Source organism: Odontesthes bonariensis, chromosome 18 (assembly GCF_027942865.1).
Source record: "Odontesthes bonariensis isolate fOdoBon6 chromosome 18, fOdoBon6.hap1, whole genome shotgun sequence".
In the NCBI taxonomy this organism is placed as follows: domain Eukaryota; kingdom Metazoa; phylum Chordata; class Actinopteri; order Atheriniformes; family Atherinopsidae; genus Odontesthes; species Odontesthes bonariensis.
The window spans coordinates 3,199,990-3,218,309 of record NC_134523.1 but is presented as its reverse complement, the minus strand read 5'-3'; the positions used below and the strand labels follow the sequence as shown (position 1 = coordinate 3,218,309).

Genomic DNA, 18,320 nt, shown 5'->3' with positions numbered 1-18,320 from the left:
CGCTTATGGTATAATATGCTTCAAGGCCTACCTAATTTTCTTATTTTGCATGGTCACACAAAAACTGTACAAATATGTCAAATAATGCTGATCCTGCGAAAGAGAGGGGTGGAGTGGTTGAGTTGAGTGGGCTAATTGCGTGTTTTAGCTGTGGAACTGTGACTTTGGGTCATTTTGACAATTTATGATACAAACGTTTTCTTAAGGACCCAAGAAAATGCATCAACTGGCAAAAAAGAGTTTGATGTGTCTCCATAAGACAAGTTCAAAAGTGAAATGAAGAGTGCGGGGGAAAGAAAAAGTGAAAGGAAAGACAAAACAGAGAGAGGAAGAGTTTCACTAATAACACGCACCAGAAGTAAAGAAATAACAAGAAAGAAGGCAAAATAGATGAGCAGAAAGTCAATGTCTGCCATGCTGAGGAGATAATGAAACTTTAGAAAAGGGGGAACGGGAAGAGACCGGCGGAGACAAAATTGTTAATGCAGTACAAGAAGCTCCTGTTGCGTAAGTTATAAACCGAAAACATCACTGAGCCGATCATCACAAGGAATGAGAGAAAAGAGTTGTTCTGCTGTTGCTTTGAAGAAAGGGAAGTTTGAGGGACAGATAAGTGGAGAAGAGCGGGAGGGGGGATAAGATCGAAAGGATAAGTTACTGTATCACTAATTACATACCACCACTTCTACATTCTCTTTAAACTCCCAGCCAAGAAAAAAAGTTCTACTTTTCACAACAATTACCTTTCCAGAGAAGAAATTCAAGATAAACTCAAACAAATCCGTGAATGTGCACGTACACACCTACAGTAAGTCAACGAACATTAGCTAAGGAAACGGCTGTCATTAGATTCTGAAAAGCACTGAGGGTTTACCGTCAATATCCACAGCCAGGAGCTTTTTTCTCCCGTTTTACCTTCCCATTTAAGTTTTAAATATATCATTAGAAAATCTCTTGGCAGAGCGCTGTGCATTTATATGTCAGTGCAGTTCAGCATGTACCCCACTTTGCAGCCACTCTCAGCTGAGCAGAGTCTGACTCGTTTTTATGAATCTATTTGTTTTGGATATTCAGAATTTTAAGCTAAACGGAGCCCTCAACCAGTGAAGAGGACTCTGTGGTGATCTCACTTCTTCAGAGTTTCACCAGAAGATGAAACAGCGGTGGAATTTTCCCCATCGTTTAGGAGTGTGACGGCGGTGCGGTTCGATACCCCGCAGACAACAGTTTCCACTATCCAACAACTGTATTCTTAACATTGTCATGACGTGCTCGGTGCTGGAAAACAAAGTAATTTCAAATTGTCAGATCTCATATTGAGTAGACCAGAGAAACTCATTGCGCGGCTCGCGAGCCACATGCGGCTCCTCAAGCTTTAATTGGCGGCTCGCACTCCCATAGTAGCTATAACAATACGGTATCAATAACAATACATTTTTTCAAATAACATACAGCGAAGTATTTTTATTAAGTATTAATTAAGGCTTAACGGTGTTTCCTAAAGGGGGGAACTGTTAAACCTGGCAACGCAGCCCGCTTAAACCACCTCATACTTGACCGCAGAGCACGCTAGCTCCTTTAGCCAGCACGAGATGCAGGCACAATGGATCGTTTTTCATTAAAAAAGGGCAAAAAACAGCACAAACACCATGCTCATCTTGAATGTCTCACTATGATTACAACAACAAACTACAAATACAACATGAAGAAAGTCGAGGACATGCACGCCAGCTTCTGCTCATCCCAGTATTAAGGTAAATATGGTCTTAATTGAAAATGTATTGGCTGTGCTGTTTCTTTTTTGTGGGATGTTTTATATGTAGAAATGCATATTTGCAAAAGGGGACTTTAGTATGTTGTCGTAAAAGTGGCTCTTCCCTTGACCTGCCAATGTGGCTCTTGTGAAAAAAATAGTGAGTATCACTGGAGTAGACAAAAGTCTGATCACACCATTAAAGCTATTTCTTATGCCAACTGCCTTTAACCCCAATTTAAAACTTGTTACAAACTACAGATGTATAGAAAAGTTATTCCTTCAGCTCCTACTTCATTCCATTCAGGGGAAGAAATTCTGTCTTTAAGTCACACAGATTCATGCATTTTGTTTGTGTGCAAAGCTTCTTCTGAAGTTCTCCCTCAGACAGGTCAGTGAAGGTCAAGGACTGAAAAAATGTGGGCCTGTGAAGCCCACTGGGTCTGCTTGAGTCTCCCCAGAGCACAATCTCTGAAAACATTTCAGATGTTTTGAGCTTTGAACAGAAACTGCGCTGTATGTCAGAGACGTGAGGAGGAAAATGCCAGGTGAGCAGGTGGGGGTGTAAGGAAGAGGGAGGTTTCAAAGACAGGGCGATGGCATAGCAGCCAGTGCAGCATATCTATCAGCACTGAGCCAAGACAGATGACTCAAACTCCAGATATTATCACAGCTAATGATTCAGCTCAAGTGGCCATTACTCTGCTGTGATCCGTCTCCCTCGGTTGGAGTTGAAAAGTTGAAACAGAATGAAGGAAGTCACAGTGAAAATGCGTGTGTGTGTAAAGGTATGTTAGGGTGTCCACAGTAATATACACTACATATAAATATATAGATACGTAAGCACATATTGGATTTTTGTTTAAAAGCAACAGAATCAGCTGTCGGCATTGACAACAGGACTAATCCCAATCTATAATGTTTGTGTTGTGTGAAAAAAATGTGAGCATTATAACAGGTGAATATTGCTTATTTGGTGAAAGGCTTTACAGTTTGACTTGGTGTGTTACCTTGTAGCGGGGAGGGTGCTGACTCTGGTAAAAAACACCGATGGCTCCACATCGACATGGACACCCAGAGACAGCTCCCTGTAGTAGCCCTCCACCTTGCCCGCTCCCCCGGAGTACTTGAAGTTCAGCACTGCCTCCAAAGTCTGCAAAAGAGCAAGAGAAGGAAGCAAAGTGAAATCCGGCTGGTTAGACTGGGTCCTGTGGTTTTATTCAGCGACCCATTGCTAGTTTTTAGATAAATTCCTGTATGAGTGTGACTGTGGTTCAGAGCATGTTATTTATTCCATGCCATTCAGTCGGCATAATTAGTGCAGTGTTTACGTTCCATGCATTGGAAGCCATTACAGCAACATGTGCCGAATGAAATGGAAGCATAATGAGGTAAAACAGAACATTTAGGATATGACTTGTTGCATCCTAAGCCAGTGACCTAGGTGAGATTTGCTGGCCAAGTTCCATGGGGGGGGTAGACACAGAATTACTCAAAGGCACTCAGAGGCACTCTGGGGGGGGGGGTTGAAGGATGGGAAAATGAAAAGTGGCAGTTTATGGTGAGGAACACGAGCTGACTCAGGCAGACCATCCAAGATCCAGCTTTTCTTCCTGTGCAGCATATATCACCCCCCCGCATACTGCTGATGGAGGCACTGGCTGTGCCTTCCCAGCACAGATTTAACCTATTCCTTGATTATTTTCGCTCTTTATCCCCTCTCGCCAGAGCTGGGCGCCAAATGACTGTGATCCTGCTGGCTGGACGTCTGGGCTATTACAACATAATAACAGAAGCACGGCGCATCGAGAGCAAAGAGTGGTGGCAGCATTAGAGAGAGTTATTATTACTGTGAAGCAGGCACTTTTATTCCAAAGTTACACTTATCTCCGACTGCACGGCTTCGTTTCATCTTACCGATGCGTTTTCTTAAAGTAACTACCACCTTAAGTTCCCTACCTTGTGCTTTAGTGTTATGCCAACAATCGTGCTCTGCTGCAGTGGATGTCAGCACACGGTCATTCCAACACCTCTAAAGAAAAATGTCTCAATAACTAAGACATTTGGTACTGTCATTCATCTTCTCCAGAGGATAAAAACCAGTGGTCTTTCCACCAGCACCAATATGAGGTTGAAATTGTTGGTGTTTCTAAAATGCCTCGCAGCATTTGGTGGAATGTATTGAATTTGCTACAAAGATTCATAAGGATCCTTACATGACTTCTAATATATTCCTAATGCTGCTCTGACCTTTGACCCGACTGCAGAACAAGTCTGTGTCATCGGCTGAAATGTCGGACGGGCATGGCCATGTAACTGATGAGAAACACAAATGTCCATGTTTCTACTGGGAAGCTGTGTCGACCCGAACTCCCAATCGTTTTTATTTTTCCTCCAATCCACCGTTTGTAAATCTATTTTTGCGAGAGAAAAATATAAAGAAAGACACGAAACCTACAGAAAAAAAGAGATTTGGCTTTGCTCAGCATTTTGGTTTCCGGTGAGAAACAGTAAACCTGATGACATTTAAAGAAATTTAAAAGCAAACGTATTCAATAAAAATAAAAAAAAAACAGGACTTTTACTTTACAGGGCTGAACCTTCCCTTTTAAGAAGCTGGCATTGTGGGCAATGTTGAACCATTCTGGGAAGTTTGCTGCAGCTGAGGGGGTGGTTACATTACTGTCCACATGGGCCCATGTTTCAGAACCATTGTTATCTAAATGCTGTTCACCATGTTCAGTGTCTCAGAATTAGAAGTACCCTGCTGATTAATTACAGCTATTTTTTCTGCCCCTGCTCCCTACAGAGTTACTAAAAGTTAAACAAATTTCAGGTCAGGATAAAGTGTTGGTTAGGTCACGATACTTAACATGATCAGCTAATTGGAGCCCTACACAGTGTACACTACCAGTCAAATGTTTGGACACACCTTAAAACACATATAGAATTATGTAGTATACAAAAAAGTGTGAAATAACTCTAAATATGTTTCATATCTTAGATCCTTTGGTCTGCTGACAGCACTGCACACCCTCTGCTTTCTCTCGATGAGCTACTTGACTAATTTGAATGAATAAAGGGGATGAATAAAGTATTTTTGTATTCTATTCTATGATGTCGTCACCTGAAATGGTTTTCACTTCACAGGTGTGCCTTGTCAGGGCTCATTTGTGGAATTTCTTTCCTTCTTAATGGGGTTGGGACCATCAGGAGTCAGGTTGGTACACAGCTGACAGCCCTATTTGACACCTGTTAGAATTCATATTATGGCAAGAACCAATCAGCGAAGTAAAGAGAAACGACAGTCCACCATTACTTTAAGAACTGAAGGTCGGAAAACTGCAAAAAAAACAAAAAACGTTGAATGTTTCCTCAAGTGCAGTCGCAAAAAAACATCAAGTGCTACGACGAAACTGTCTCACATGAGGAGCGCCCCAGGAAAGGAAGACCAAGAGTCAGCTCTGCTGCTGAGGAAAGTTCATCTGAGTCACCAGCCTCAGAAATCGCAAGCTAACAGCACCTCAGATTAGAGCCCATGTGAATCCCACACAGAATTCCAGTAGCAGATACATCTCTGTTCACAGGAGACTTCATGGTCAAATAGCTGCTAAAAAAAACACTACTAAGGAAAAGCAACAAGCAGAAGAGATTTGTTTGGGCCAAGAAACACAGGGAATGGACATTAGACCAGTGGAAATCTGTGCTTTGGTCTGATGAGTCCAAATATGAGGTCTTTGGTTTCCCCCGCTGTGTCTTTGTGCGGCGCAGAAAAGGTGAACGGATCCGTGGATCAGAATTCGAAGCATACAGCCTCGTTAATGTCGATATTTTCTTCTTTTCTTTTATTCCTGCGGCAATAAGGCGAGATTGCAAATACTCTGACAGCAATTACCTAGTGCAAATGCTGGATTAGGATGGGAAAGAAGATAAAAAACATTTTGCTAGTAATTTGTGTGGGATACGATTTTGCCGGCAAAAACATTCTATTACTTTTTAATATTACATCACCCTTTCCTTCAGGGTGATGTAATATTGAAAAGTAATAGAAGGTTTTTCCGGGTGATGTCTGTGTGCGTTGATGAAGGACGGGCCAATGTAGCCGGAGTGTGTGAGACAGAAAGAGATGGGGGTGAATAGATGCAACAAATGAAAGAGTAGAAGAAAACATTACTATTTTTTGCTTTAAAAAATGGCAAGTCTGGGAAACACTGGAAGGAATGAGCAAATACTGCTGGAAACAATGTACTATTATAGACCAGAATGGGTGTTCAAACACACGTGCGGTTGTGTGCTGCTGTAAAAGCATTGTTTTACATCCACATTAGGAAATCATCTATGAGGTGACAACAGATATTTCCCTTCTGAAGATGAAGCAAATATCAAAAGGGCGAGACTGCCTTCATGAGAGAACACTAAACAAAGCATGCTGGATGCAAAGATTGCACATGAAAATCCAGATATTTCCACCATGAATCCCTGTGACTGACATTACAAACACCGAGGGGCAGCAGGGGAACCAATCGGCTTGGAGGAGCAACAGCTGGCGAGCGGAACAGCTAAAAAGACGGACTCGTGCTGTGAAGCTCGCAGAATGAAAGCAACAGCATGTTGATGTGAGCCTCATTTGAAGTGACTGACTCAAATGAGTCAGATTTGTGGAGCAGAGACACGGGCTGGATGCAACATCTATTATTCTGCAACAATGTTTATCTTCCCTGATTATTTTCCTCCAGTTGGTCATGGGATAAGGATGGAGTCGCTGCCTTGGGCGGGGACATTGCATCACACCACGAAACACAGACACTGTGTTACATGCATGTGTAGCGACACATTTCTTTTAATAGCAATGGCTATTTTTAAAAAGAAGAAAATGCGGGAGTCATCTTTCCTCTCAGTGGACAAATGATGTGACAGATACGGCGGTGTGATCTTAGAGCTGCCCGCGTGGAAATAAAAGCCCTGAACGTGTTCCTCTTGAGGAATAGTGATTGCCTCATCAGCGCCGCCAAACACTGGCTGCGTACTGCAATTCTCTTTTCAGAATGATGTCAAACCCCGAGCGCCCTCTTCTTTCCATCCGCTCCCCCTGTGCTCCCGTTTCCCTCGGGAGCCCATTCCAATCACACAGGGCTAAAAATAGATCCTGCTGTAATGAGCAGCAACACCGTCTGACCACGCAGTGTGATTAGTAGGAAAGCCTGGATTAAAGTCATCTCCGACACTGCCTTACATTTTAAAAAGAAAAAGAAAGAGACTGCAACAGACTGTTTTACAATCTGTACAAAAATCAAACCTTGAAGGACAGATTTCTTAAAGGAGAACTGCGATATTTTCAACATTAAGCCTCTTTTCTGAGTCGTCTGCAATGTTTTAGAACCCCCCTCACCGCTTTTTTTATGTTTACTGCTGTCTCCGGTATTTGCCTAATTTTGATTCTTCTCAACCTGCTTCAGAATGGCAACCACGGTGCATGTCCAGAAAGGTCCGTAAAAGCACCATAAACGTCCGTTTTCAAAATCATCAACTCACCGGAGTGGTTACTGGTGTGCACTGGTAATCCATATCAGATTTAGTTGCGAAAAGTTGCTTCTGTCGTGTTTTATTTGACATTTTGTCCTGGATGTTGTTGATATTACTCCGCCACCGCTAAGAAAATAGTGCGAGCATGAACGAGCTGCCAAATAAAACACGACAGAAGCAACTTTTCGCAACGAAATTTGATATGGATTACCAGTGCACACCAGTAACCACTCCGGTGAGTTGATGATTTTGAAAACGGACGTTTATTGTGCTTTTACGGACCTTTTTGGACATGCACATGACTTGCCGTTCTGAAGCAGGTTGAGATGAATCAAAATTAGGCAAATACCGGAGACAGCAGTAAACATCAAAAAAGCGGTGAGGGGGGTTCTAAAACATTGCAGACGACTCATAAATGAGGCTTAATGTTGAAAATACCGCAGTTCTCCTTTAACTACAATCGCAGGCTAACACTTTTACTTTTTTTTACTTTTACTTTTATTTTTCAGGACATTGCACATTAATGAACATATACATAGTATACATACATGTAAATGTGCCAGATTTTAGCACAAATGCTAATTTCCATCTGGTGTCCAAATAGGCAGGCTAGGTGGAGCAAAGAAATTAAAATCAAAGACAAGCATTACAAACAAGAACACTGTTAGTAACAAAAGAAATGGTACAAATACAAAAGCAATAAGCATGTTAATAGAAACAAAGAGACCCCAAAATAGGGCTATGTATTAGTGATGTGCGTGTATGTGGGTTCAAACTAGTGGTGTGTACATGTTTGTTGAGCTCGAAGCCACGTTTTAATCTGGCTCTTGAAGGTGGCTAAAGAGGGACATTCCCTTATGTGCACTGGTATTGAGTTCCATAATGCACTGCCTTTAAGAGAGAGTGCATTATGGCTAAAAGCGGTTTTCCTAAAAGGAACCTCCACATCTTTGTTAGCCACTGCTCGGGTAACGCGTGTCTGACGACACGACTGAAGAGTAATGATATCATCACACACAACTACTGTATGAGTGCTGCTGTGTGAGAATCCAGAGTCCAAAGATCTGTACATGATTGGTGACAACGAAAGGCGACTAATTCGCATAGAAACTGATCAGGATTAAGGTTGTACTTTGTGGAAAGTCATAGACACTGAATTTGCTCCTTCTGCCACCTCACTTACTCATCTATCACGCACGCAGGTCAGTCAGTTCAGGATAACGCTTACATCTGCACCACCTCAATCCAACACGGGTCAAGAGCTTAAGGTCCCACTCCAGCGGTTCTTAATTCCCTTAAAACCCATGTGCCCCTCCAAACTTATACATTTTGAAGTTTTTCTAGGGGGATTTTGAGGGTATGTGAGGGTGATGGCCCACAGTGCTCTCAAGTCAAACTAAGCTTTCAAAGGACCCATATCATCAGACCGGGTACTATCTGAGCATTATCGTTTAACTGAAAGTCACCAATAGCCACAAAACCTTCAGTCAGGGCTGTTTGTTAAACTTAACTGTTCTCATCCATTCACACTTGGACACCACTACAATCGAAGTTAACAAAAAAAAAAACACAAACTAAACCACAGTTAATTACCTCCATTTTCATGCGTCTTTGCACCCACCAGCATGAAACTTTCTCCAGTCAAAGCAGCCCCCCCCTCAGGTTGCCATCATCTGCTTACCCTTAACAGCTGATTAGAGCGCTTTACGACACTCCTGTTTGTTAGCATTAAAAGGCAATTTTGAATTGAATCACCTTCCCACTGCTCTGACCTTTTTTTTGGAGTAAATTTCAAGTTCACTTCTGTCCGCTGTTGTTCTGAACAGTTGACATACTCCCAATAATGTATTCTGACAAAAAACACAACGGCGGCCATGCAGGCTTTCACCTTGAATCCCATTGCGCAACTTCTTTCTCCCCCTTCTGTCACAACAAAGCCTCAGAAGACTGTCCATCACATTCATCCACACGCATGCTTCACTTGTTTGACAATGGAGGTGCTCAGTGAAAGGCATGCAGAGTGTTCTCACTCCCACACATGACTGGTGAACCAAAAAAAAAAAGAACAAAAAGAAGAGAAAAGGCCATGGCACCAAGATAAAGATCCATGACAGATCTCGCTGAGTAGATTATGAACGCGTGACCACATGTCTCCTCACAGGAATACAAAGATAAAGTCTCACAATGACAGCTGGGCAGTTGCGGTTGGGGGGGGGGGGGGTGTCTAAAAACTGAACAGTTATCTTAGGTTGAATAACTACTCTGGTGGCAACAAGGCAAAGTCTTGGTGTGAAATGCAGTAACATAAAGGCTTTCTTATAGTTAATTGGAAAACTTCTGGATGTATGAGGATTAAGCGATATAAATAGAAACCCGATTTTAGGAATTAAGATATAATTAAATCTGTAAACAGACCACCAAGTCTCCCTCTGCTATGCTCATACTGTCACAGCAAAGAAATAACGATTTTACCGCCGTTTATAGTCTTGGTTCATTTTCAGCGACACATCACAGGTCTTTCTGACCAAAGGAGAAACACGATCTGCCTGGGACTAATATGAGAAGTCTGACGAGGTGTGCAGCCGCCTGCCCCGATAAAAGCGTGCTTCCCCATAGGTAACGCATTAAAAAAAAACACATGTGAACATATTAGATTTTCAGCAGAGAGTGACTTCAAGAGCTGATGACTTCAACTTGGAATTAATCTTCATGACATGTTTGCTTTTAACCCTCATACCTGATTTAAAAATAACTTAAAAACATCATATGTTAATATTGCTTTCCGCTTTTTTTTTCATAGATCTTTTATTCTACTTCAGTTCTGATCATAACTACCAAGTTTTCAATAATTTTAAAAAATGTAACCCTTTAAATACTTGTTTATACACACTGGTTTGTGTGTGTTTTAACAGAAATTGGTGTTTACCTCATATACAATGGTATTTAAAGGGTTATTTTTTTGAAAATAATTGAAAACTTGGTAGTAGAACTGAAGTGAATGAAAAGATTTCTGAAAAAAATATTAACATATGGTATTTTGGGGATCATTTTAGAAGGGGACAAAAATTTCCCTTTTCAGAAATTAAGGAGGTTTTTTTTTGTTTGTTTTTTTTAAATCAGGCACAACAAAAATATTCAAAATCCCTAAAAATCAATATTGTTACTTATAATTGACATATCCCAGACCATAATTATCCCTACTCAATAATTCCACTTTGCATTCCATATTTTGAAAATACTGGCACCTAAAGACTTAAAATTTGGGCTAAAAAGTTCAAATTGGCATCCAAAGGGTTAATTTTTTTAAAATATTTGAAAACTTGGTAGTTATGATCAGAACTGGAATAAAAGAATAAAAGATTTCTGGGGGAAAAAGTGGAAAAAAATATTAATATATGATGTTTTTAGGTCGTTTTAAAAGGGGACAAAAAACATTTTATACACAATGAAAAATTGCATTATATATGATGTGTGTTTGAAATTTGAAAAAATAGTCAAAAATGCACAACTGGACCAAATATGCTGAGTATCACTATTTGCGAGTGTGAAATTAGAGGAGAAAGTACACCCCAAGTGGACATAAATGTCCCCTATCAGGGATTAGGGTTAATCGTGACTTTCACTTCTGACAAAGTTCTAAAATGTGAACTAACTTCTGTCATTTTCTATTTGGGTTCTAAGAGTTATGATTCCAAAAAAGGCATCGTGTCGTGTATCCTCTACAAACAAAAGTCTGTTTAAACCACGCTGACAGTTTTTTCAATACAACACTGCTGGTCATGTGACTGAGTACCGCGAAAGTGGTGCGAAGGGAAAGAGATTTAGAAAGAATTTGTTTAAAGGAAAAACAGAATCAAAACTACTTCACGGTGTCTTGTGCAACATAAAATGTGTTTTTCTAGAATAAACCATCATCAAAGTTTTGGTCAGGAAGAACCTCGGAAGAAAAATGCACCAGTCTAAATCTTTAATGGAGCGTGGGAAAATGGATCAGACAAACATCGAAATAGAGCGAAATACACAGAAGTGTGTAGAAATGCATTGTTTCAGCAAAATAAGATGAGAGAAAACTTCTATGGTTTTAGGGCCTGTAAAGTTTCTTGAATTTCATAATTAAGAAAATCTAAATTAAAACTTCTGGGTCAACACGTCAGCTATATATACACGTCGGCAGTCAGTTCAGTTCCAGTAAAAAAAGAAAACAAAATCCTTGTGTTGCTTTCATTTTTGATGTATTAGATCCTCAGTAGCTGATTGCCCTGCTGTGCAGCATTGTGTTTGCTTTCCGTTGCTACATGCTATATAAGAAATTAAAAAAACTCAGTCTCTAAAAAGACACAACCGGTGGAAGAGAGCGGTGGAATGGAGTGCAGCAGCTCACTTGTTGCTCTAAAACTGGCTGTTATTAAAAAGAGAGAGCTGCAAATTCATGGTTTAAAAAGGATCTCTCTGATATTTAGACCAAAGCAAGTCATAGATATTTAATCAAAACCTCAGGAAAGTATGTCAACTTGTGCAAAAGAAAACAGGCAGCATATGTCTCCTTTAGGTGTCCATGGATGCAAGCTGTTCTCTTCTTCAGAAGGTTTTCCCTCATAACTGGGGCAGATGGCTGAATAGGAGACAGAGAGAGGGACGCTGTGTACTTCTTTGCGCCTAATTGTCCTTGAAATGAGGCTTGACCCCTGCTTGGACTAGATTTGCCTAGTGGTGGCGAAGCGAGTTGTTCGCCAGGAGAGCTATTAAGTGGCCTGGTAGTGCTGGCTTCGGCACGACACTGAGAGATGTCCAGAGGGCATTTGGATGCAGCAAGTCCATTTGGAGCAATGCCTGCTCTTCATCTTGTATGTATACCTATGTGTCAATCATTGAGCCAATCAGTGAGGGATTAAGGAGAAGCAGAGGAGTCTGGGAGTGAGCCATGTTAACTTACTGGTTGTCTCAACAGATAAGTGGCAGAAGCTGGTACTGTTTCCCTGCATAATAGAGTCACTTTATGGTGGCATGCAGACTCGTCACCTTTTATACAGAGCTTATACATGTATAGTATCAACCTCGTGCATTTTCAGCCAACCGAGATGCACCATCAAGAATTCGATGGCCTGAAGATATCTTGGCGTCATCATTTTCCCTCTGTGCTACTTGTTAATTAATGATTCATGAGAGAAGAGAGTGGGGGGGACTGATAAGAGTTCCCGTGTTCTGTATCTATACCCTAACCCTGCTGGATGACGAAGGGCGATGTGAACAAGTCTGTGTCGATGAGGCAGCTGCTGGGGGTTAGAGCACCTAAAACTGCTCAGTAACAACCAGGACGCATGCAGACCAAAAATAGCTGAGAGTGCTGATGGGGAAAAGGACCCAGTGAGGCAGAGAAGTTTACTGTACAACACCTTCACCAGCTCCCAAAGCTAAAGAATATCCGGGAGAGTTCCGAGCCGGTCCGTTTAATGATGATCCTGACATTTCTGCCCACAGCGTTTATAATGTCACACTCTGCACCCCCTCACGGTTAGGGCTGCCTCTGATGTGGCAATTAGGAAGGGAGACATTTTAGTGGGTGAGCAACCTGCCCAACTATGAGAAATCTGTGATGAAGGGGTTGTGAGATGTCAAGCCTAAGTTATCGCTGGGGGTGGAAGATAGCAAACGTGTCATGTGAGTGGAATTTTAACCGGCAGCCGCACTTAGGACAGATCATGTGATGGCAGCTGTGAAATGAAGTGAGAGAACGACAGAAACTCGAGGCGGCGGGGATGCTTATGATTATCTTCTGAGCAAACAAAACGATGCTGTCCAGATGACTTAGAGCTTTAATCAAAATACCTTACAGTTGGTGTTGCTCACACCTGAAACTGTGAAATCACACAAGCCGTGTTTTTACATATTGACTGTGTCATGATGAGGGGGTGCGTATGTCTCCCTGAGCAGATGATCCAATGCGTATCTAGATCATAATGGATATGACAGGATTCAGGGAGGATACACATTTAAACAGAATGATTCCGATCAGGTGTGATTCAATTCAATTCAATTCAATTCCCTCCCAAGTTTGTTCAAAAACGGGCGGCCATGTCTCAGTGGTCAGACTTAACCAGAAGGTTGGCGGTTCGATTCAGAAAAGATTGATGAAACTGACCGCTGGAGGGGTGGCAGTCCGCCTCCTTGTCACGGCCGAGGTGCCCTTGAGAAAGGCACTGTACCCCCATGCTCCGCGGGCGCTGTGAATGGCTGCCCACCGCTCCAGGTAGGCATCTGTCTCTATGACCCTGTCCATGAGTGTGTCAACAGGTGCCAACATGGATGGGTTAAAAGAAGAGGACAAATTTTGTGTGTATGCCTGACCAATAAATCAGATGTGATCTTAATCTTAAAAAAATGGATTTGCTTTATTAGCATCCAGGGATTCGCCGCCGTTCACCACCGGAGCTCAGGAAGAAAAAGCAATCGGTAGGTGGTCCGAGCCCCGTTCAAGCTCATTGAGCAAGATACTGAACCCCATGTTGGCTCAGATGTGTCTGTTGGTGTGTGAATGCGTGTGATGGAGGGGGCGGCACTTTGTAACCTGTAACACCGTACAGACTGAGATGGATGCTGTATGTGTGTGTGTGTGTGTGTGTGTGTGTGTGTGTGTGGTGGGGTGACTTGTAGTGTGATAATGCACTATATCAGTGATACTCACTATTTTTTTCACAAGAGCCACATTGGCAGCAACATCAAGGGGAGAGCCACTTTTACAACAACATACTAAGTCCCCTTTTGCAAATATGCATTTCTACATATAAAACATCCCACAAAAAAAGAAACAACACAGCCAATACATTTTCCATTAAGACCATATTTACCTTAATACTGGGATGAGCTGAAGCTGGCATGCATGTTCTTGACTTTCTTCATGTTGTATTTGTAGTTTGTTGTTGTAATCATAGTGAGACATTCAGGATGAGCATGGTGTTTGTGCTGGTTTTTGCCTTTTTTTTAATGAAAAACGATCCATTGTGCCTGCATCTGGCGCTGGCTAAAGGAGCTAGCGTGCTCTGCGGTCAAGTGTGAGGTGGTTTAAGCGGGCTGCGTTGCCAGGTTTAACAAAGCCCCCTTTAGGAAACACCATTAAGCCTTAATTAATACCTAATAAAAATGCTTAATATTACAAAAACACAAACTTTATAAAAATACTTAATACTGTGGAGTATTCGCTGTATGTTATTTGAAAAAATGTATTGTTATTGTTACCGTATTGTTATAGCTACTATGCGAGTATGAGCCATCAATTAAAGCTTGAGGAGCCGCATGTGGCTCGCAAGCAGCCGCGCAATGAGTATCTCTGCACTATATGAATATATAGCCCATTTTACTCATTACCATGGCGTCTTACCACATGAGCGATCACATCTGCTATGCTACATCTGTGCTAAATAGATATTTGACAGGCTTTCATAAAAATATGTCTTCCTTCAGAACATCCAAATGATTTCCCGACTTTAGATCTAATGGTGCGATGTAAACTATGCCACGGGTTGGGATGTATTTGTTTTTACCTGACAAACAATGTTGGTGGGCATATACACTGCTTTCACCCACACGGTCTGAGTGGGGCATCAGGGAGGCCGGCCGCTGTTTAAATGGTTTGCAGACACTGCCAGTGTGAGCCTGCATTATAATGTAGTGTAGATGTTAATGTGATGTTTTACTCAAACACTGATGGTGAAATCTCACACCGACTTTTTGTAGCGTCTGAAGCGCAACGTTAGACAACCAACGTTTCAATTTTGTTCATTCTAATGGCTCCAGGAGTCAGCTCACTGATGTTGTTACATCTTACCGTTAAATTCAGGTACTGATTCGTTTGGGTTAATCTGTACAGCCATGTATGATGTATCTGTGTAGGCAGGAGAGACGACACCCCCCCCCCCCCACCGTAGGCATTCAAGCTCCAGTTTGTAACATTTAACGCAATCTTTTGGCAGAAACTCAAGAAAACAATTACGACGGTTTATGAATGAATTTTCCCTAAAAAACAAGAATAACCGTGTTTTCATCACCTGAGAACAAACATACCTTAATTGTGGGGCACAATTTGGGAAGCTAGATCTTTAACTCCAGAAAAACAAGCTGACTCCCATCCAGGCAATTAGTTGTGATTAAAAAGACAAATGGAGCGCGCTACTTTTAATATGTAGTCCTTTTTCATCGATTTATCCACGTCAATTTGAATTTAAAGCTTAACATCCACTTGATGTTTCTCATGTTCTTCTCATACAGAGTGATATCACTTGTATGGAAGCATCTGCTATAAGTTGCTGATGTCATTAATCACCACATACTTTACGTGTAAATCAGCCTTAATGCATGGCAGCTCTTTTGAAGGATAAATGTTTCGGAGCTTAACAAGCCAGCTGGAAATCAAATACTTGTTTTTCCCATTTAAATGTCACATACAAAAAAGGTCTTATTATAACTCTAAAATGGAACATCTAAATAAGGAGGAAGAAAAAAAAAAGTGACAGGATTCAAGCTCATTAGCTGTATTTTAGGGCACCTGAAGGTGGCAGGTTTGTGTTCCATCTACAGTCTGCGGCTTTAATGAAACTCACCATCAACGTGCACCAGATCCACTGGCCAAACAGCAGCAGGCAGCACGTTGCCTTGGTTGTGATTTGTATGATTCAGTCTCTCAGTTTCTGCTGTGCCACATCAACGAGACTGTTGGGCATGAGGACAGCTCCGGGAACACATGGAACACACACAGGGCCGTGCTTTCACACAAATCGTATCCGTCTGTACCCGCATTCAACAGCACGGGATAACCAGGGAAAAGGACGCATGCAGCTTGTGCTAATATGTGAAAGAAAGACTCTCTGGACGGTCACAACCCCAAGGTCATCACAGAACCGAGTCCGAATCAGAACCGAGCCATTCTGAAAATAAACAAAAATACTGTCACTGTGATGAATGATTTGTCAGTTATTGCTGTCAGCATCGGTTGACATCATTTGAGCGTCTCCAGACATCTCTCCAATTTCGCTGGTCGTGATGTAATTAAAGGTTAATACGGTTTACTTGTTATTCTAATGTAGCCACTTAAGTAAAGTGAATTACCTGACTGAACTAAACGCCGATGACCACATGGCAAACAGGCGACAAAAGCAACAACGCTTCATTCTCGACCCTTTTTATGCATTTTCCGATATGTAAAATGTGTCATATGAACACTGCATGATTAAAAACAACTCAGGTCTAAAGATATCTGGAACCCACTTTTCCCATCGCACACACGGAAGTGCATATTTTTTCAAAGTGGATATAAGGGGAACTTCGAATGTTCATATGACTGATAAAAAGACTGTAAAGCTATAAAAAAAACTGCTCGAATTTAAAAACAAAGACAAAAGAAACAACAAATCTATCCAAAATACAAGACTGATACGAAAAACCTCCATCACAAATGACGGATATCCGTGCAAATATTACGAAACAATCATTTCAACCTTTCAATTACAGCTCCACAGGTCAGTGGAAATGTTGCATAAAAAAAAGGGCACGGGCTTAATGCTACTGTAATAAAGCACAGAATGCCACATTTAATAAGAGTCACTTCAGCTATCTCTGCTCGCCACATGCTCCTCGTCTCAAAGGTCTCTCTTTTCACGGAATAACCGTTTTATCAGCATCACATTCATCAGCAATGCAGCTCCAGTTGGTTTATTGGCCTTATTTGGAGCTAAAAGAGATTTGTTTGGAGAGAAAAGAGATAAAAACATATTACAGAATACATACATATTATTATTATAAAGATAAGTTCTTTTAAGATTTTTTTTTTACCTCAACTTTTATTGTTGTAAAGCTAGAAAAGGGTCAATTAGAGAATTTAACCGAGAAAATACACAAATAAAAATCCTATGCACATCCCCAATGCTTGTTCAAAGCCAACATTAGTTGGCAGGAACAATGAATTCAGCCATATAACACTGTGTTATTATTTACCAAACAAAAGCAAAGCCAAAACGCAGAAGCAAAAGGTCCTGCCTTACTGCCTCCATAAAAATAAGGAGATAGGCAGCAGCCAGGTGCCGTTTATCAAAAGTACTTTCAAGACAATCTTCCCAGGAGTGGACGTCCCATCAAGTTCACCCCAAGGTTAAAAAAAAAAAAACAACAACAAGCGCTACATACTCATACTACAGACTCTGCAGGCCTCAGCTAGCAGGTTAAATGTTAAAGTTCATAACAGTACAATTAGAAAAAGACTGAACAGGCATTGTTTTTTGGAAAGATTGCAAGAGAAAGCCTATTTTCTCTGAAATAAACATGGCAGCACAGATTAGGTTTCTAAAGCTGCATCTGAACAAACCACAAGACTTCTGGAACAATGTCCTTTGGACAGATGAGGCCAAAGCGGAGATGTTTGGTCATAATAACACAAAAACACCTCAAACCAACGGTTAAGCACGGTGGTGGAGGGCTGATGATGTGGGCTGGTTCTGCAGCCACAGGACCTGGACACCTTGCAGTCATTGAGTCCACCATGAACTCCTCTGTATACCAAAGTATTCCAGAGTCAAATGTGAGGCCATCTGTCTGACAGCTAAAGCTGGGCTGAAACTGGGTCATCAACAGGACAATGATCCCAAACACAGCAGCAGATCTACAGCAGAATGTCTGAAAAAGGGAAGAATCAAGGCGCTGCAACGCTCCAGTCAAAGTCCAGACCTCAGCCTGGTAGAAATGTTGTGGTGGGACCTTAAGAGAGCTGTGCGTAAACAAATGCTGCAAACCTCAATGAGCTGATGCAACAATATTAGAAACCTTCTTTTCAAAGTGAATGTAAACATAAAGAAAACACATTTTTGGGTCATACATGCAGTTACACACAATGCAAACCCAGGTGTGACTGCTTCCTCCTTATAAGTACTTCCTGTGAATTCACATGATAAAAGGAGCCATTTCATCGAGAGTAATTTGATTTCTTTTCTGAGTGTTGACAAATTCACTTAGGTACAGTTCAATCTGATTACAGGTTGTGAGTCATGGTGGGGAAGGAAAG

At 41.4% G+C, this 18,320-nt stretch overlaps 1 protein-coding gene across 2 annotated transcripts in view; it reads right to left on the bottom strand.

Moving 5' to 3' along the window:
- trappc9 (trafficking protein particle complex subunit 9) overlaps positions 1-18,320 on the bottom strand; it is a 242,679-nt gene that overhangs the window by 115,777 nt on the left and 108,582 nt on the right. For both annotated transcript variants that reach the window (XM_075449744.1, XM_075449745.1), the window contains one exon: positions 2,764-2,906. In XM_075449744.1, coding sequence (XP_075305859.1) covers positions 2,764-2,906 — 143 coding nt within the window. The remainder of the gene's footprint in view (positions 1-2,763; positions 2,907-18,320) is intronic.